We start from the raw sequence: 20,937 nt of genomic DNA, 5'->3' as shown, positions 1-20,937 counted from the left end.
TGTTCCAAATTACGCGGGCTTGAAATGCCGTGGGTGGTATAGACAAACCTATCTTTCCGAAGAAAATGGTTCAGATGTGGGTATAGAGGGGCTGATAGAGTTACAGTGGACAGTGAATCGAATTATCCACGTGAAGCAAACGCGTGGCTTCATTTCAGTTTTATTGCCCCTATAACATCATCTGTTTTCATTATAGATGATGCATCTCATATCCACAGACACAAGGACCAGGGTTTTGCATCGATAACTCTTGTATTTGCTCAGGGCGGTGTGAACATACATCAGATTGAAGTTTCTTTTCTTTTCTTTTCTTTTCTTTTTTTTTTTTTTGCTATTTCTTTGGGCTGCTCCCTCGACATTTGGAGGTTCCCAGGCTAGGGGTTGAATCGGAGCTGTAGCCCCTAGCCTACGCCAGAGCCACAGCAACGCAGGATCCGAGCCGCGTCTGCAACCTACACCACAGCTCACGGCAACGCCAGGTCGTTAACCCACTGAGCAAGGGCAGGGACCAAACCCGCAACCTCATGGTTCCCAGTTGGATTCTCAACCACTGCGCTACGACGGGAACTCCTGAAGTTTCTTTTCTTTTGCAGGGTTAGGTCCCATACTTCACGGTCAGAGTCTGTTCTGTGTACACCGTTGTCTTTAGCCAGAAATAGTAACTGTGGGCATGTGAGAATGCATTAAAATTCTAAACAAACTATTGAGCCCCCTAAAGAAGCATCAACCCATTTTTCTTTTTTAAGGCTGCACGCATGGCACATGGACGTTACCAAGCTAGGGGTCAGGTTGGAGCGACGGCTGCCGGCCTCCACCACAGCCACAGCAACGCAGGTCCGAGCCTCGCCTGTGACCTACACCAGCTCACAGCAACACCGGCTCCTTAACCCACAGAGCAAGGCCAGGGATCGAACCCGAAGTCTCGGGGTTCCTAGTCGGAGTCCTTTCCACTGCGCCACGACGGGAACGCTATCCCATCAGCCCATTTTTCAATGTGCAGGTATAGTCCTGGGAAATTTGGAGGAAATCTTGAGTGAGGATGAATAAAAAATGGATTTAAAATTGAACATTTTAATGGGTCTGAAAGGAGTAGATTCAGGAAAATTAAGTTCATAAAAGTTGGTTTTCAACTTGAACATGTTTATTAGCTTCATTGATTTTTAATTCACGACAAGATTTTTTTTATTGCATTCAAAAAGCAGTAAGTCTGTACCAGAGGCACTGAGGAATTTTAATGAAATTAATTTTGAATGTAAGGCTTTTTTTTCCCCCCTTGCAGTTCTGTAGAGCTCGCCTGCCAAAGTGCATATATTCCGACGAGGTGGGAGAAGCTCTTTGCTAAGGTGCAAAATCAAAGTTTCTCTGAGATAAGCCCTAGTAGGAACTGTATCTTAGCTTCGACAGTCTCTTTGGTATCTGATTTGTCAGTTCCCTTTTGGTCTCTAACATCTTCCTGAGATGAGCCTTACACATCGCAATTTAAGAGTAAAACAGGGAGTTCCCGTCGTGGCTCAGTGATTAACGCATCCGACTAGGAACCATGAGGTTGCAGGTTCGATCCCTGACCTCGCTCAGTGGGTTAAGGATCGGGCATTGCTGTGAGCTCTGGTGTAGGTCACAGATGTGGCTCAGATCCCGCATTGCTGTGGCTGTGGTATAGGCCAGCAGCAACAGCTCCGATTCGACCCCTAGGCTGGGAACCTCTATATGCCGCCGGGGCAGCCCTAGAAAAGGCAAAAAGACAAAAAGACAAAAAAAAAAAAAAAAAAAGCATTCTGGAAAATGTCCTGAAGGAACCAACTGGCCTCGTTCTATTCTGACTTTGAGTGAACTGCTAAGATAACCCCCATTTATTTAAATAAGCGAGGCCAGCCTCTGTACCCTCGGGGAAAATCCCCACCCGCTGGGTTAGGGTTAGGGTTAGGGTTAGGGTTAGGGTCTTAATGGATAAGCCCTTCCTGGGAGCAAGCAAACAGCCAGAGAATCTTTAAGTTGACCTTGATGCTGTTTAGAGAAATGCTCTCGTGACTCTTCTAGGGCAGGGCTTGTTTCGCAGACTTGAGGGTCGCTCCGAAGCACCTGGTGGGCTTATGAAACTGCCGGTGGCTGCCTCCAGCCTTGAGTTTGCGATCCTGTAGGTTTGGGGTGGGGCTCAGAATCTTCACTCCAACACAGTTCTAAGGGATCCTTACACTCCCGGTCCAAGGACAGTCTTGGAGAGCCACTGGGCTTTTGGATTGAAAATCCTCCTCTGTGTTCCTACCGTACGCGACGAGGGTGTCCTCCAGTGGTTTCTAACAGTCTTTGTCTAATGAAACCAGCAGGGCTGTAAGTGCAGCCACACGAGCAAGAGATCAAGAAAACCACATCTGTTCATCAAAGGAAGGCCTTGTCCCTCCGGCCTTGGAACTTATAGCATCAGTCCTGATTCCCTGAGAGAAGGGCTGGCTGTAATCTGTAGGGGAGCAGGGACGATGTGCATTTTCGTGGTCCCTCCCAGCCCTGGGACACAGCTAGAACCGACCAAGGGCTGGCCCATGGCGGGCATTCGAGTATTTCCTGAATACGCACGGGAAGTGCGTGCGACAGGCATTGACATCAGCTGCACCGTGCTTCACAGTGGACTTGGTTTTAGGTTTAGTGAGCATGATGTCAGCATGTTCTGTGACCAGCCATCTCCCCCACAGTGGCTTCCAGAAAATCAAGATTCCCATTGCTTGAACCTGTCTACCTGCAGTGCTTTGCTATACAGCAGAAATTCCCACAACAAGGTAAATCAATGCTATGTCCATAAAACTTCAAACAAATATATAACACTAAAAAAAAAGAAAGAGTCCCACTTCTGTCGGTCGGCTGTGATACAGCTGGTCTGCCGTGGGCGCAGCTGAGTGGCTTGGCTTGGTGCTCCTTGCCCGCTGAGCTTAACTCCAAACTATGGGGTGGGTTCAAGTCTCTCCAAGTGTGTTTGGAGGCCAAGCAGAGGTGGCCTCAGCTACCCCAGGCCATGTTCTTGTATGGGGAATCACTTGGGTGCCAGGGTCAGCCAGGCCCTGCGGGTACGTCGAAGGCCACGTGTCCACTCACAATTCCACCGGCCAAAGCAAGCCGTACAGAAGTCACGCTGAAAGGTGTATGGGGTGAGTGGACATTTCTGAGTAGCGTTCCAGTCCCTCTCTGTTCTGAGACTGGAAATAGTGACTGACCTCAAAGATGGATCATTAGGGGCTAGAAACTCCTGGCTTGGAGATGCAGTCATGCTGACAGCTGTGTGGACCCTTGGAGGAGAGGCGTTGCTCAGAATCCCCCATCACACACTTGAGAAGGGGATGGTTCTTCTTGGCGCTTGCTCCATAGTCAAGGCTGGTTTGTTTTCCTTTTCACGCAGGCCCTGGTTGTTTGTTCATTACTTTTATTGGTGCTCTTCCAGGCAATGCCCTACCTCAAAGGACTAGTCTTAATTCTGGCAACATTTGACATGGGTAAGAGAGAGAGGGAAGCGGTTCTTTGAGAGACTTTTGCAAATTTGACTGAGCAGATGTCTGGGAAGCAGGTGGCCCTTCTCCCTCCTGGGCATGCCTCGGGGATGGCTTCTGGGCCTGACTGTCTAAGGTGTTTCATTGCCGCTATTTGTCATCGAGAGGAAGCCCTTTTCTCTCTTCCTTTTCTGTGTCTGGAAGCCAGATGCATGAATGCACTGGGACACGCAGCGGTTGGACCAGGAGGCCAGTGCCCTGGGCTTAGCTCACCTTCTTGTGCTCTTTCCGGCTGGTGGGTTAAGTCAGCCTCACCCCCAGCCTTCCTTAAATTCTAGTCCGGCTGTTCATTCGAAGACCACACCACATCCCCTTCCATTCTTTCTAACTGAGGTAGTTTCTAATAGAGCCACAGCCTTTTCATTTTCTGTAAGGACTTCTCCGGGCCTGCAGTTGAGTGTAATTTACGTGGAGGGTTAAATGAGTCAGCATTAGCTCTGTTTTCTGCTGTCTAATGAAGATCCTACGTTTGCCTGACCCTGTTTCCATCCATTCTTTTTTTTTTTTTTTGCCATTTCTTGAGCAGCTCCTGCGGCATATGGAGGTTCCCAGGCTAGGGGTCCAATCGGAGCTGTAGCTGCTGTCCTACACCACAGCCACAGCAACACAGGGTCCGAGCTGCATCTGCGACCCACACCACAGCTCACGGCAACACCGGATCCTTAACCCACTGAGCAAGGCCAGGGATTGAACCCGCAACCTCATGGTTCCTAGTCGGATTCGTTAACCACTGAGCCACGATGGGAACTCCTGTTTCCATCCATTCTTTTCTTTTCCATTGCTCCATCGCAGTGAAAGCCTAAGAATCCCTTTGGGTGACATGATGAAGAAAAAAAGCCCCCCAGATCCCCAAACAAGTGAGGGTCTGAGCCCTGGACTTCGAGGCCTCTCTCAAGTTCAGGGTTATGGCCAAACCGGACTTGGTCCTTGGACATGCCTGCCGTCGGTCACAAGAGAGAGCAGATAAAAGCCTTCTCTTCTTCTGTCACCTCTGTTGGTTAAAAAAGGGAGGCGCTGCATTGCAGAGGCTCGCAAATGTCACTTGAACATGAAAGGGAAGCAGATGCAACTTAATTCACCTGGGGTTTGAAAGGCAAGGCGCTCTGGGGGCATTGCGGAGTGGAAGTCACTCCCCTTGTAATCGAATAACGCATGATGCATGAATGCAGACCTTTCAGACGACAACGTGGTTGTGCTCAAACCATCAGCAGAGACAGACAGAGCCAACAGACCTCTGAGGTTCAGGCCCTAAACATCTTAGGAGCCGCGGAAAGCATGGGGGAAGTTCTCCCTGCATAATCAGAAAATGGGAGCCGTCGGAGGTGGGTCCCTCCTTTGGGGGTAAAGGGATTATTTAGATCATTTCTGAGGCGAGGTTTGTAGTAAAAGGTGAACTTTGATAACTCCTCAGAGAGTAGCAAGGAATTTGTAGAGAATGAAAAATACACAGTCTGCTGATCCCAGTCCCAAGCAAGGAGCGATGGAGGAGCAGAGGGATGAAGGGGGAAGAGGAGGATGACAAGTGGGAGGAAAGGGGGAGTGGGTCACGGTCCAGGGTCCATGGCAGAGGTGACAGATGGGGGGGATCCGATCCGTTCCCACAGCCCCCCACCCCACCCCGGCCAAGAAGGATTCAACTAGGCTTCGTTGAATCAGTGGTGGTTTACTTGCTTGGGATCAGCTTTGCCAGGTGCACTGACAACCATGAACTTGTGTAGGAGCTGTTGGAGCAGGTCGTCGTATGTATATTATGAACTTTGTGTAAAAAGCAGGCAAATGCACAACCTCCGTACTAAGATGCTGGGGGAAAGTGCTGCTGGAAATTCACATTTAACTGTATTAATTTTAGAATAAGCCTTTTTGTGTGTGTTAAAATAAGTGTTTTTCTTTAAAATGTATTCATCTTTAAGTATCCATTTGAAATGCTCCAGGGGAACTCAGCTCATGCTTTAGTTCTGAGTTAAAGCCAGGAGTGGCAGTTCCCTTTTTTTGTGGTTGAAGTTTCCTATTTGTCAAGTTTGTAAAGAAGTTGGACTATTGGAGTTTCCATGGTGGCTCAGCCAGTTAAGAATATGACTAGTATTCATGAGGTTGTGGGTTCGATCCCTAGCCTCACTCAGTGGGTTAAGGATCTCGTGTTGCTGTGAGCTGTGGTGTAGGTCACAGATGCAGCTCAGATCTGGTATGGCTGTGGCTGTGGTGTAGGCTGGCAGCTGCAGCTCGGATTCAGCCCCTAGCCTGGGAACTTCCATATGCCACCGGTGCAGCCCTAAAGAGAAGAGAGAGAGAGAAAAAAAGAAGTTTGCTCCTCGGACCTGTATTCATAGTCATCTTGCAAAGAAATAATTATTTTAAAGAGAGAGCACGCTCTGGATTTATGTAATTTGTACTGTGTTTTCTCAAGCTACTGATATACTTGTTTCCTTTCTCCCTATTTGTATGAGTACAAGGTGGTAATATATTAAAAAACACTGATGCCCGGCGTTTGGGGGAAGCCCTCTGTCAGAGTATGCTAAGGTGGCCATTTCATTTCTCCAAATAGCAATGTTTGGAAAAGAATAAAACTATTAAACAGGGTGCTGTTCTTTCCAAGAGAAAGTAAACTACTGGATATAATTCTGTCCTAGAAATAGGAAAACCTCTTAGGTAATGCAAATCATGCTTAGGCTGCAGGACTCAATATACTTGTGGTATTTTTACAATGCTTAGCTTGCATAGAGACCAAAACCTTCCCTTTATTGTCATTTAAAAAAATGACTCTCCGCCGGATTTTGCAGCATCTGCCTTTGACTTGTCATATTTGTTGTGTAAATTGGTTCCAGGGAACGTAAACACACACTCACACCTTTATTTACTGAACAGGGAAGAAATAATCGTATGAAACTAGACTAGAAAAAAATGGGTTGGTGAACATGGTTTTAAGCAATCTTGAGGAATTAAAATCTTGATATGAAATAATCCACCAAAGGTTTTCAAAAATGCTTCCCCATACCTAGCCAGTAAGCAGGGTTGGAAATCTTCAATGGAATGCATTCAAGAGAGTCAGGTATTCAAGGTTGAATGGGAGCAGTGGTGTTGACACGTTTCTCTGCTTAGGTACCCCTGCTCTTCAGAATCCGTTTCCTTATTTAGGGGATGGGGTTCTGAAAAGCTTATCCGAAGCAGGAAGCGAATCAATTATGTACCATAAAGGGCCCCAGTTTGCAGCCCTCTGCAGTGACATGACTTTTCATCCTAAAATATGAGGGTTTCTTCTTTGCAGTTGGGACCGCAGAGTCCTAACAGTATATCCCAAAAGGCACTGTGTAACAATGCTTAAGGCGAATTTGGATGTGCGCACATGCTTGCACACATGCACGCGCAGACTCACACTCAACGTCTAGAACATTCTTTAAAATGAATTGTGCTCAGTGTGCAGGTGGAGGAGCGCTTGGCCCTGGTTCTGGAGGGCATCCGGGAAGCTTTGCGGTGGGCAGATGGTTCCAGGTGATTCGTCTCCCTGCCTTCGTATTCACATTGGCCCCCTTGCGGGGGGCGGGGGGGGCGCTCTGCTTGTCCTGGACCACCCCCCCCCGCCCCCTGCCCTCCATTTATCCTGATTAACTTTCAGATATGCTTCTCTTAACCCAGATTTGGCACCTCCGCTCTTCCCCCAATCATTTATGAGTTCAATAGCTTTTTTTTTTTTTCATTTTATACACTATTTTAAATAAAAACTACTGAGGCTGTCGGAATTATTTAGTCAGGGTTTTTAACTTCTACCAAATTGTAATTTGAAGACCCACGGGCTCACTTGGGATTAAAATGCTAAGAGCCAGGCACTCGTGTGCCCTTCTTATCTCACTTTCCATCTATTCTGTTCTTGCAGATAGGCACACATTTATGAAGTATTGTGTGTAGTATCGAAACTATTTCCGTATAAATACTGTGTTTTGTATAAACTATCCTGGTACAAGAACTATTTATCATGATTCTTTCAATTTGTGCAAATACATAGTCACCTTTCATACATATGTGTGCACATATATTTCAAAAGTCAGACCCTAACAGTGTCTATATTTAGTGAAATGTCAGCTCTAGTTGCTGCAGCGAGGAGCAGCAGGGGCTTGCCTTTTAAGTGGCTTTGGAAAGGCAGCTTCAAGGATCTAAAGCACAGCTGGGCGCAGGAGGAGAGCTAAGAGCAAGATTTCCTATTTATCCAAACGTGATGACTTTTCAAGTTTAGTTTTATGGTTCTAGTAATTGTTGCCTCTGTCTTCAAAGTCAAGGGAAGCATTGATGCCCTAGGTCTGTGGGTGGGACATCTGTCTGTGCTATGGTGTTGGTGGTGGGGGAGCCTCCCAGCTGTCTGGATACTGGTTGTATTTGTTTCTACAGTTTCTGTAAAGGAAACATTCTTTCGCATGATAAGATTGCACTAATCCTCTTATTGAAGGGAAACCACAGTGGATTTGATTAAACAGAGGATAGGTGTGGTATAAATTTAAATTCGAGCCAGACTACCTGCTAGATGGACAGCTTGGGAAGAGGGTGGAAAGGATTGCAATGGGGTCTTCTCCCAATTATTCGCCTGCATCCAGTTTCTCCCCCCAAGTTCAGTTCACAGAGGGAGGAAGCAATTTCAGGACCAGGGACCAGCGAGGACGGAGGTGTCTGTCTGTCCTCAGTCTGTCTGTCTGTCTCTCTCTCTGGGATTTCTGGGCCTGGACAGGGTGCCAGGAGATGACCTTGGACTCAGATCTAACAAAGGCTGGCAGCCTGCAGTAGGGCCTGCCGATTGCCCGAGGCCTCGCCTGCTTTTCTGAAATGGCCACGGAAACCAAGGCGGAGCAGAAGCACCGCTGGAAGGTGAAGATGCCCACGCTGACCTGGAGTGGAAGGGGCAGCGTGGCGTCTGGACCGGTCCAATCTCTCCACCCACCACCCTTCCTCCGGAATGCAGGGTCCTAGTCTTGGCTGAGCTCAGGTTGGGACAGATCCATCCCAACCAGAGGGTAGCAAACAACTGGGAAAGGGCTGCGCGGGGAGGATGGGGGTTCGAGACCAGAAGGACGGGCGCCCAGATCCTCAAGAAAGACGATGGTGCGGACTCCAGCAGGAGAGAGAGGATCCCCGAGGCCAGAGGCCTGGAGGAATGGACCCCGGGAAAGGGAGGGGAGAAAGCAGCCAGTCAGCCTGCGGTCTGGAGTCGGAGCCCAGCGCCGAGGCACAGCCCATGTTTTTCCACACAGGGGCGCTGGAGCACGTTTTAATGCAGCAAGATGAGAATGCGCACGCTGACCCGTGCACCCCACCTGGGGTCGTTTCAGCCCTCCCACTGCCCCTCACGGGGGTGGAGGGGGAGGACGGGCTTTGGAAAAGTTGCCAGCATCACGGCTGTCGCCGCCTCCGATGGCATTTATTGGAGAAGAAAATGGAGTTCGCGATACACACAAATAAGTGCGAGCAGGAGCGTTTCATGGAGTTGCTCTGAAGGCAGCCACAGGCCTTCCCCAGCTTGCCTTCCGTGACCTTTTCCTTCCCTTTTTGCTGAGATCGGGCGAAGGAAAAGGGATGTTTTTGGAGACGGGCTTGGCTTGGGAAGGAAGGGGCGGGGGTCGTCAGAGACCACGTCCCCTGAGCGCCCCCTCTCGCAGCCCCGCAGTTTGATCTCTCCACCCTCCGCCCCGCCCCGTGCGCACCCCTAGGCTCTAGGGGTCTCGACTCGAGCTGTGTCAAGTTAGGCAAGAACAGCTGGGAGAGAAACACGAGGGGGAAGCGCCTGCGAGGGCGCGGGGCTGCAGCTGCCAGCCGGGCGAGCGCGTGGACGCGGAGCGCAGCCCCGCGCTGAGCCGAGGCTGGCGTCAGGGGGTGGGGGGGAGGCCTCCCCCTCCCTCCGTGCCCCCGACGCCCCCTCCCCATCGCCCACCCCTTCTCGGCCTGCGCTCTCTGCGCTCCCGGGGGCCCGGAACCCCGGATCCCGCAGCGCGTCCCCGATCCCAGCCCGCACCCCGACTGCGTGGCCCCGCCGCCTCCTGGCTGCCAGCCCCGGCCACCCGGGCCCCGTTCAGGGCGGGTGGAGGGGCCGCGTGGGGAGAGGGAGGGGGAGGAGCAGCGGCGCGGGGGGCCCGGGGCGGGGGAGCGCGGAGATTCGCTCCGGATGCTCGCCCGTCTCTAGGTGGTGCCAAATTCCAGGGCCTAGGCATTTTCCCTCCCTTTACGTTGTTTTGGTGGTTGTGTTTGCCCTTCGTTCGGTGGCTGTGATTAGGCCGTGCGTGGCCGCGGCGAGGAGTTGCAAAGCAGAACAGAAAAGAGGGAGCGAACACACCCCCAGACCCCGGCCTCGCCGAGCCGCCGGGGGAGGGGGCGGAGGAGGCTGAGCCCGGCCGTCGCCCAGCGGCGACTTGAGAGTGGCGCGCGGGAGGAGCGGCTGCGCTGCCGCGGTCCTTTCTTCTCCCTCTTCTCCGTCTTCGTCCCCGGGTCCCCCCGCCGCGGGTGGGGAGCGGGACCCCGAGAGGGAAAAGCCGAGAGAAAAACGCCCGGGAGAAGGCCGGCGCGAGCGCGCGCGGAGACCGATGGCTTCGCTGTACCAGAGGTTCACCGGCAAGATCAACACCTCGCGGTCCTTCCCGGCGCCCCCGGAGGCGAGTCGCCTCCTGGGCGGCCAGGGGCCCGAGGAAGACGGCGCGGGACCCAAGCCCCTCGGAGCCCAGGCGCCCGCGGCGGGGCCCCGGGAGCGCGGCGGCGGCGGCGGCGGCGCGGGTGGCCGGCCCCGGTTCCAGTACCAGGCGCGGAGCGACTGTGACGACGAGGACGTAAGAGCATCTTGGTGGGTGGGTGGGTGGAGGGCGGCGCGGGGCTCGGGCGGCGCGCGGGGAAGACGCGCCGGCGCCGCGTCTGCGGGGGTCTTGGGGCGCCCGCCTCGCTCCCCTCCCCCATGCCTCCCGGGAGCGCCCCACAAATACACTCCTTGCGCGGATGTCGGTCACCGCCGTCCTGGAGCGGGTCCCTGTCTGCAGCGGCGGCGCCCAGGAGTTGGTGGCTTTCGGAGAGCAGCGTTGGTGGAGCTGCGCCGCTGGGATGTGGAACAGGCTGGGGGTTCAGGGATGAGTGGATGTCTGGTGTCTAGTGCATGGTTCCCTGGATCCGAAGAAGAGAATTCCATCTGTCTCTGCTTACAAGTTGGTTTCTCTTTTCTTTCTCCCTTTGCTCTCGCCGCCCTCCCTCCCTCCTTTTCTTCTTCTTCCTCTTTCTCTTCTTCGTCTCTGACTCCTTTGTAACTGGAGGAAGAGACGGTCTTAGGCTCTTTTCCTCCCCCTCCCACCTGTCACTGGAATCTGTCTTGTGCCCTCCTGACCTCCCAGGCTGCCCCTTCACACACGTGCCTCCACCCCTCACTTCTCCACCACTTCCCCCTTCCCTCCACTGCCCGTAGGGTGATGGTGATGGTGGTGGTTTTGCCTTCTGAAAAAATACAATGCAAGCCCCGGCATCCGCCCAATCTCCTGTCCCAGGGCCCAGCACAATTTTTGCTGATGCCAGTCGGGCCCTGCCTGTCCGGGATCCTAACCTTGGACTAGCAACAATCTCAGACTGTGTCAGCGGAAAACTTCTCCAGGAGCGCGTTTTCTACTCTTCTTGGGCTGGAAGCCTGGGTTTCAAAGGTTGGATTTGCATATCACCTTAGTAACAGATGACTCAGGCAGGACACCAGCCGCCGGGGATGATGGATGATGGATGAGTCCGGCCACCTTTCTTGATCCCTTCAGCTATAGGAGGGCCAGGGAGAGAGGAAACATGTTTCTGAGACCTCCTCTTGCCAGAAAAAAAAAAAAAAAAAAAGAGAGAAAAATCCCAGGCAAGCACTCAGACAGGCAGGCAGGGCTGGCTGGGCTGATGCAGCCCCTCGAGATAGCCTGGGTGTGCGGGATTGTAGAGCTGACTGCGTGTGGCCCTGGGAGTTTCCCACCTGGACAGCCCCTGGGCCCAGGTCCTCACATATGCCTCTCAGACAAGCCTCTCTGCCCTGATGTACGCAGGGCGGTTCATGTCCCTGCACTGAGCGGGTCGTTCAGCGTATGTCCTGCCTTGGGTCACTGGTTTCTGTTTGGTGTTATGAATGGGGGATGTGGAGACTACCATAGAGATGATGAAAGTTTGTGGGACTTGTGTGGGGGGGGGGGCGTGCGCGTGTGCGCGCGCACACACACACACACACACGTATCAGATCTTCTCGAGATTTTCTTATTTTGGATTATTTCCAGGCTCCCCGGGTTGCTTAGAGAGCTCTCAGAGAGATGTCCCTGGCTTCCGTGGGTCAGGTCCTGAGTGAAATGCTTGAATTCTCAGGCTCAAGGATCCAGAATCTTTAAGGACGGGTCTCACTGGGGCAGTTGAAACATTCTCAAGGATGGAACTATTGAGAATCTTGGGGAAGACAACTGAGCTGCAATGCAGACAGAAGTGAGGCACCTTTTGCCTTAAATCTGACTTAAGACTGTTGGGTCCTGTTCTGCTTGGGCGAAGAACGACGAGTGATTTCTTCTTTCCTGGCTCTAGGTGTCGCTAGGAGAAAGGACACCGGAGGCTTTCTGAATTGCGTTTTAGATGCTCTTCACCCATCCTCCCCACCCCCCCATCTTAGCTTTGAACATATATTCCTTCTTTTCAGTTTGATATATGTCTAGAACTGTTTCTCAGGTCAGCAAAAGGCTAGAACCGAGGAACACATTATGAATTTAACATTTGCAAATGATTTCTGCTGAATGACTTGACAGGGTACATGTAATTTACATTCATTGACTTCTGAGATCAGTGGTTTTTTTTTTTTCCTGGAAAATACAGAAAAGTGTATATGTGTGTGCATAAATGTAAATATAGTGTATTGTATATAGTATCCTTAGGAAATACATACATACGTATATGTATATATACACCATATTTAAAACGTATGATGAAACAATGACACCTGGCTAAATGTGGTATGAATGTCTTGAAAACCTTTATGTGCTTTTCTCAGAAAAATATACAAAATTGGAAACAGCGTGTCTAAAAATCTACTAAAAGATAGATGTATGTATTAAACAAATTACTCTTCCTCTAGGAGCAATGGCTGCAATTTGCTTGATAGGAGTTATTACTATCTGAAGAAAGTAGATGGAAACACCGCTTTTCTAGAGTTCCCCTGTGGTGCAGTGGGTTAAGGATCTGCATTGTCACTGCAGCGCTCCAGTCCCTGCTGTGGCGAGGGTTTGATCCCTGTCCCGGGAACTTCCGCATGTTTTGCCCACAGCCAAAAAAATAATGACTGCTTTTCTGGTATTAGTCGTTGTCACAAATAAAGAATCATGAGTAATCATTCTGCTACCCAGATTTAAACCTGGAGATATAAACTAGTTAGGGACACATTGCACATTATTCTGTGTATCTTTGGTGTGACCATGTGACATTTCCCTAAACAGTTTGGCTCCCAGTGGCACAGGTGGGAGCTATCCAAGGTCCTGAAGCATCCTCTGCATCAGCAACACAGGACCTCTTCAGCACTACGTCTGGAGTCCCAACAGTAAAGCTGGTGGTATTATCATTCTTCTGTAGCTTGTGGGTCAGGGAAGGCTGTTCCATGGAACAGGTGCAGCTCTCCTACCTTGGTTACTGAGATGCTGGTAAGCAGCCTACCTTTAAAATCCAATGAAATGTCTGCCTTCTCTGTCTTCCTCTGTACAAAGGGGGAAAGAAAATATAGTTCTTGAGCTCTGTATGTGTGTACGCAACATGCCTGAATGTGACCGAGAGTGGCAGTTCCTCGCAAAATAAAATTGAAGGTAGTCCCCAGGTTTAGAAGAGAGGGGTCACATGCTGAGGTCATGTGGCAGGTAACTAACTGGCAGTGCAGTGCCTATCTTCACCAACTACACACCGCAGGGACTGCTCCACTGTGTGGCACCACATCAGACCCTCTTTGGGGTGGGTCAGTTTTAAGACGTGATGTTCAGCCTTGAAATAGAAATAAAGCCAGATCGCTTTTTTTTTTTTTGTCTTTTTTGTTGTTGTTGTTGCTATTTCTTGGGCCGCTCCTGCGGCATATGGAGGTTCCCAGGCTAGGGGTTGAATCGGAGCTGTAGCCACCAGCCTATGCCGGAGCCACAGCAACGCGGGATCCGAGCCGCGTCTGCAACCTACACCACAGCTCACGGCAACGCCGGATCGTTAACCCACTGAGCAAGGGCAGGGACCGAACCCGCAACCTCATGGTTCCTAGTCGGATTCGTTAACCACTGCGCCACGACGGGAACTCCCCAGATCGCTTTTTTGATCAGCGTTTCCCCATCAATCTTAGATTTATTTAAATATGAAGTCAGTAACATGGGAATTCCCTAGATTTCTTTAAATATAAAGGCAATGATGTGGGAACCCCCTTTCAGTAATCAATAGCTGTTTTGATGTAAAACTCATTCTCTATGTTTAAAAATAAGTTGACTCTTAAAGGAAATGGTGCCAGAAGTGACTTTTACTGGCGTTTAAAAACTTCCAATAGGAAATAACTTCAACTAATTTCACAATACTGAACCCTGTCATGTCCCTGCTCGAGCATTTCCTTTGGATTTCATAAAGGCTCTGGATGTCTTGGAGCCCTGTCCAGACAGTAGTCCTCTTGGAGCCATGTCAGCATGTTCCTGTATTCTTCATTTTTGGTGACACGTGATTTCCTAACAATACAAATGTGATGACAGTAGGATTTCAAAACAGCAAATTGGCCAAAACAGAGATTGAGCAAAAATCACTGCTCATGATGTCTATCAGCTTATGATGTATTTCATCTTCCTGAATGTCTGCGGCAACCAGCCCTTCGTCTCACTCTCCACGCTGATTTTTCACTGGTATGATGTCAACAACCTCTTAGTTTCTCCTTGGGGTTCATCAGCGTTAATTTTTTTAGGTAGCATAGTTCCACAGAAATCCTTATATGCCCGTTACTTTCTTTTGCTCCAATTTTAAATGCTTCTTTCAATATTTAATTACACATTATCTTGAGAAAAAGGCTCAAACTTCCACCCATCGGCACGATCCCTTTGGTTGCATGACTCACGTGCCAGTGCTGAGTGTAACTCACCTACAGAACAGCGATCGGATCTTGCAGGGTCATTTGGAGCTTCCAGCTTCTGCATCAAGCCATCTACAACGGATTCCATCAACGTGTGACAAAGATCCTCTTGCCCTTGTTGAGCTAGGTGGCAGACTTCCTGTGATTGTCTTCCCTGCAGAAACTGCCCAGGAATGTCATCAGTGTCCTCTTAATGGCGTTGTTTTAATGGCCTGAGTGATCTTTAATCTTTGTTGTCATCACTTTTGCTCTTGAGGACACCCCCCTGCCCTTCAACCCTTTTTCTTGGGCTCTTTCGTAATGTTGCATGAATTCCTGTCCTCTCTCTCTCTGACCTCGGCCTTGGCAACTCTTTGGTCCATCATTTTTCCCTCCTCCCTTTAGTGCAGGAGATTGGAGAACCTACACTCTCAGGTTTGGGTGAAGACTTCTCCATGCTTTCCCTTCCATGCTTTCTTCTTACGATGCAGTAGATGCTGGATGAATGAGGATGAAGACAAAGGGAGCTGAGTATATTTTGCAGCTTTGGTATGCACAGATGGCAAAATTATTACTAATTTTATTACTCAAATTATTCCTCTGATGGACCTCTCCTAGGATTTCTTCGGAAGGTCATCTGCTTCTCTGTTTCCCAGACTTGCGGAAGTGTGGAGTTGGAAGAACTGTGGAGTCACCACTTGATCTCTCTTACCAGCTTTCCCTCCGCATGCCAAGCAGCTGCCCTAGATGGTTGCTGTGGTACTGCCAAGATAATCCATGTGGACTATATTCCTAACACTGCCACTCCCCTTCTCTCATTCCAAATAACTTTCTGCCTCATCTCCTTATTTCTGCGTCTCTTAAAGCTGTCTCTTCTACCCTTGAGCGTGGCCTGCAATATACATAAGGATGCACAGTTACCTTTGCTCAGTATCTTGATGTCCTCCTTGTGCCATGAAGTATTTCCCTAGATAAGCATTGAGGTACCCTGGTGGGTTTCATGCCCTAACACACTGTATCCTGGTTCCCTGCTGGATCCCATCGCTGTCTTCCTGAAAAAGTTTGTTTTCTTCGCTTCAGAATGTAGGTTAAACTCATGAGAAGTGTTTCCTGCCTAAAACAGCCACTCTTGGAATGTTTTGGGAAAGGATCCATAGCACAGTGATACCGATCTTTGCTGACTGTCTCAGGCCAGAGCCTGGAGTCATAATTGGGAAGTCGTCTATGTCACAAGGAAATAAGACTGGTGACGTCAGGATTGAGTACCAGCTGACTGATGGGCGAAGCCCAACATAGCATCAAAAGTGCATTGCCTCTGCATTGCACCTTGTATTTTTAAAAAACACCACTGCGTGTATCTCATTTCACCTTCATCCTTCCCTCGGCTGGGAGGAGAACCATAACAAAGAGCTCATCTGTTGCTGGAAGGATGAAGAAGGCTCAGCCTGACTTTTTTCCTTTGGATGAGGCAGTTGTCGACTAGGAATTAGAGCAAACACATGTCAACGTGTTAACAAGCCTTTGCTCTCTGGAGTCAGCCAAAAAAGTGTGTTTGCTGAAAGCCAAATTTATGTATGAAAAATGAGCATTCTGCCTTTTCAGTCGATGCGAGTTCTGTGTAGCAGTAAGACATTTGGAAGTGGGCATGGCAGCCTCCTTTCTGCTTTCCTTTTATTCCTGCCAGTGCACACTTTTAAATAATTTACTTGTGTATGTTACTTGTAGATTTAGGGAGGTCTGAAGCCTTAGAGTAACGTAACATCCATTTATATTTTTGACAATGGACTCAAATCCCTTTCCCTCATCAGATTAATATCCTAGCATCATTGCGTAGACAGGAATTTCTCCAGATGTTGGCTTTGGACATTTTTTTTCTGGGTCAAATAGAGCTTTTTATTTCATACCCCAAGCCTTTTCTCCTTCAGAGGCAGAATGATTAATGAGCTTAATTTTTGCAAGCAACTGGCAGGAGTTGCTGAGTAAGATGTACATGCTGATTGCATATAACCCTGTTCCTTTTAATTACTCTGATGATAACAATGCATTTATCAAGTGCATACGAAATGCTTCTTCGCCGTGTGCAATATTGATCCCTGTCATAGGACATTGCCTGTAAAGATAATCTGTACAGGAATTCTTTTCAAATTAAATTCTGCCTAATTTAGTGTTAAGGGCACTGAGTGCCCATGTGCCGTCTGATGATTTGCTTCCATTTTAAGCACATTGCTTTGGTTTTATGTACATGTAAAAAAAAAAAAAAAAAGCACTCAGCCTTTCTGGTTAATGACTTTGGGGAACATATTCTCTCTAGAATGATCTGGTATCGTGAGATTATCTGAAATCGAACATTTAAACATTTGAGAACGTCTCATTTTACACACGAGAAGACGACGCGTAATTGTGTGAATAAGATTGTGCGAATCACGTGTGTTCTCTGGACCTCAGCGCAGCTCAGCCTCCCCTCTGTCCTGTCTCCTTTTCAGTCTACTCTGTGGCTCCATAATTGAGTGGAGGAATTCGCGTAATTATATCACTGCATTTTAAAAGTCTGAACATTATGAAATCTAACAGCCTAAATGATTTCGGTTCTAAATGGGTATGCTAATTGCTAGAGAGAAAAACAAACAGTTTGGCCCCAGTAGTATACACGTTTTCCCTGCATGGGTTTCCCCAATAGTTTTACTGTTTTCTCCATATATGTCTTTTTTTTCTTCTCCCTCTCTCTTTTTTAAGGCTGCACTGGGCCATGTGAAAGTTCCCGGGCTCGGGGTCACATTGGAGCTGCAGCTACAGGCCTATGCCCCAGCCATGGCAACACCAGATCTGAGCTGCATCTGTGACCTACACCACAGCGCAGCTCATGGCAACGCCAGATCCATGGTGGGGAGTCCCTTCATGTATTTCCTTCTGTTTCCCAACACCTCCCAGATTCATTTGAAGCACAAGAAATGTTCAGCTTTATCCCATGATCAAGGAACATATATAGGGAATTTCGCAGGAAGCCTAGAAGCCAGTAAGGCCCCCAAGATCTAGAGAGAAGCCGTTTAGGTGGTGAGCGCCCTGCTTCCCAGATCGGAGCATCTCAGTTGGCAGCAGCAGGTCCCGGGGATGCTCTGGGCAAAGGCCTGGCGGGGATGGAGCTCTTGGAGGGATGCAGGAAAGAGGGAGAGGCCAGGCGCTGCATATGGAGCAGTTCTCACGTCAGAAAAGACAAGCCGACCTTCACTTAAACCTGCGGCGTGCAGAGAAACAGCTTGAAGGCATTTAGTTTGCACTAAAATCATCCGAGTGCGAGTGAAAACACACACACACAGTTTTTATTTTCTTATTAAAAGATAGTTGATTTACAGTGTTGGGTCACTTTCTGCTGTACGCCAAAGTGACCCAGTCATGCATATACACGTTCTTTCTCCCATATTATCTCCCATCATGGTCTATCCCAGGAGACTGGACAGAGTTCCCTGTGCTGCACAGCAGGACCTCATTGCTTCTCCATTCTCAATGGAATAGTTGGCGTCTGCTAACCCCAGGCTTCCCGACCCTCCCCCTTGGCAACCACAAGTCTGTTCTCCTTGTCTGGGAGTCTGATGCTGTTCTGTAGACAGGTTCATTTCACACACTTTTTTTTTTTTTTTTGGTCATTTTAGGGCTACACCCGCGGCATATGGAGGTTGCCAGGCTAGGGGTCAAATTGGAGCTGTAGCTGCCGGCCTACGCCAGAGCCACAGCCACGCCAAATCCGAGCCATGTCTGCAACCAACACCACAGCTCACAGCAACGCCAGATCCTTAACCCACTGAGCAAGGCCAGGGATCGAACCCGCAACCTTATGGTTCCTAGTCGGATTCGTTAGCTACTGCGCCACAACGGGGACTCCCACACACGGTTATTAATTCTCAGTGAACTTAAGGATCTTTCTTAAGTCACAGTCACTGTAAAAACCAATTTTTAACTTTCTGTAGTGTTTGGATTTCATGTGCTGTCAGCTTTTACCTTAGATAATTTGGGGTCAATTTTAACATGCTTCTGTTAAAAAGAAGTGGGATAGGTGACATCAGCATCGTCCCCAGCTGGGACTTGAGAAGCCCAATGGGGCCTTTCCATCTCCTATTGTTTACTGTTTAGGAAGATTTATTTTAAAGACAGAACTACTGGGACTTCTCGTTGTGACTCAGTGGGTTAAGAGCCCAACTAGTGTCCATGAAGATGTGGGTTCGATCCCTGGCCTTGCTCCATGGGTTAAGGATCCAGCATTATCATAAGCTGTGGTGTAAGTCACAGATGCGGTTCAGGTCCAGCATTGCTGTGGCTGTGGTGTAGGCTGGCAGCTGCAGCACCGATTCAGCCCCTAGCCCGGGAACTTCCACATGCTATAAAAAGAAAAATTGTTTTAAAAAGATAGAACTACTGGAATTAAGAGAGCCGCTTCATATAGCAACGGGCTCTTTGCTATATGATCTGTGATGTATTTATGTGATTGTATGTATTTATCGTATTTGATGTGTACCTAATATATTTTAAGGTGACATCAGCCAGAAAGGCAGCAGGAATGGAACAAGGGAACATTGAAAGAACTAGAAATAACGGAAGCTGGAAGGGAAGGAAGGACAAGGCAGAAACCAGAGACGGAGAAGTGCAGGAATCAGGGCTCCAGTCTCCTTCACTATTTTCTCTAAAACACTCGCACTATTAAGCTGTACGCAGACCCTGCCCGTGACTCATGCACAATGTCCTCCAATAATTAAAAGATTGAAAACAAAAAGGAGAACCCTCTTTAAAAGTCCTAGGAGGGGGAGTTCCCGTCATGGCGCAGTGGTTAACGAATCTGACTAGGAACCATGAGGTTTCGGGTTCGATCCCTGGCCTTGCTCAGTGGGTTGAGGATCCGGCGTTGCCCTGGGCTGTGGTGTAGGTTGCAGACACGGCTCGGATCCTGCATTGCTGTGGCTGTGGTGTAGGCCGGCGGGTACAGCTCCGGTTCGACCCCTAGCCTGGGAACCTCCATATGCTGCGAGAGTGGCCCAAGAAATGGCAAAAAGACCAAAAAAAAAAAAAAAAAAGTCCTAAGAGATGATGTTGGGACAGCATCACCCGGCTTGAGCCCATGGGCGTGGGGGCTAAACGTTACTGTGGGGGCGTCCCGTGCACAGCGTCTGGACCCTGATGGCATCATCTGTGGGCAGAACCAGCACTTCCTCACCTTCTTCTACGGGAAGTTGCCTTCCACCTTCCTGCATCTCACACCAGACTTCTTAGTTCTCAAAAGGACGGAAGTGGAGATCCCTCTGGGAGTCAGCAGGTGCTCAGTGCAGGAGTCTTCTCCATCTCGTCATTCCCTGTCTTTAGGGGGCATGTTTGCTGGGTGACGAGGAGGAATAAGAAGGGACCTGTTTCCTGAAACACAGGTGTGTGCGTTCGTGGCAGGGGTCAGGTGGGGAGGGAGGAACTGGACAGTCGGAGTGGACAGGTGGGTTTCTAGATAGGGAGGATGAAAGCAAACGTTGTAGCCGCCAGGGTCTCGAGGAGGGTCAGCCTTAGAAACCCGCTTTCCGGGCTTTGGCTGGAGAGCTTTCAAGTCAGAAAGGGGGTCAGAGGTTCACTCCGGGAGGCCTTGACTTTCCCCGCGAGGAGCGACGTCTCAGGCCCTGAGTCTGTGTCCTTGGTGGGTGCTCTGCTCTTCCGTGTTAAGTGGATCCTGGACTCCATTTTACACAGACCTGCTTTTAGGGTGTAGACACAGGCCTGCTTCTCAGGAACAGAGAGCATCGTCGGTATTCTTTCTCCCCAGTCCGGGTCCTGGCCAGGGCCCAGTAATCTGCATTTTTGCATGTGGAAGGGTGTCACGAGCGTCTTTGCCTTCTCCCCAGGTTTTTCGTTCCTCCGAATGGATGGAAAATTCAGCTCCTAAAGGCCTGCTTCTCTGTCGGAGGGAGAGGGGGGGTGCCATAAAAGAGGGGACACCGTTTCTATAGCAACAGCGGCTGCCTGTGATGGGCAGGGCTGTCTGGTTTCCTTGTCGGGCACTGGCCTCCGAGAACAGCAATCCCTGATACGCTTCCTCGCCGCTGTCCTGAGGCTCCGCTGAGATCCTATCAGCCAGTGGCTTTTGTTTCCACAGGTACGAGGAGCGCACCTGAGCGGAATCCTGATGTTGTCTGATCTTTCATCCTGCTGCCTCTGCTCCAGCGGGTCTTTTTTTTTTTTCATCATAGCCGTAGGAAGAGCACAGTCTTATTCTTTAGGCTTTTACTGCTCCTGGGCTTCATCACTGTGTCTCTGAAGCAGGGCAGGGCTCGAGGGGTCATTTCTGGCCCCCCGTGTCTACCACCCCCGCTTCCAGACACC

At 49.6% G+C, this 20,937-nt stretch overlaps 1 protein-coding gene across 3 annotated transcripts in view; it reads left to right on the top strand.

The window, feature by feature from the left end:
• The window catches only part of DPP6 (dipeptidyl peptidase like 6), a 1,001,611-nt gene that overhangs the window by 233,373 nt on the left and 747,301 nt on the right, over positions 1 to 20,937 (top strand). Inside the window, exon 1 of one of the 3 annotated variants that reach the window (XM_021079151.2) lies at positions 9,885 to 10,327. The exons of the other annotated variants lie outside the window; for them this stretch is intronic. Within the exon in view, the coding sequence (XP_020934810.2) occupies positions 10,088 to 10,327 (240 nt within the window). The 5' untranslated portion in view covers positions 9,885 to 10,087. Of the gene's footprint in view, positions 1 to 9,884; positions 10,328 to 20,937 lie in introns of those variants that run through there. 3 annotated transcript variants of the gene reach the window in all.

This window comes from Sus scrofa, chromosome 18, assembly GCF_054392235.1.
Source record: "Sus scrofa isolate SSC_HxYL_T2T_F1_AM1 chromosome 18, Sscrofa_HxYL_maternal_Yorkshire_Landrace_v2.0, whole genome shotgun sequence".
Taxonomy (NCBI): Eukaryota; Metazoa; Chordata; class Mammalia; order Artiodactyla; family Suidae; genus Sus; species Sus scrofa.
Note: the sequence above shows the minus strand (reverse complement) of the source record. Positions and strands in the feature narration are given on the sequence as shown.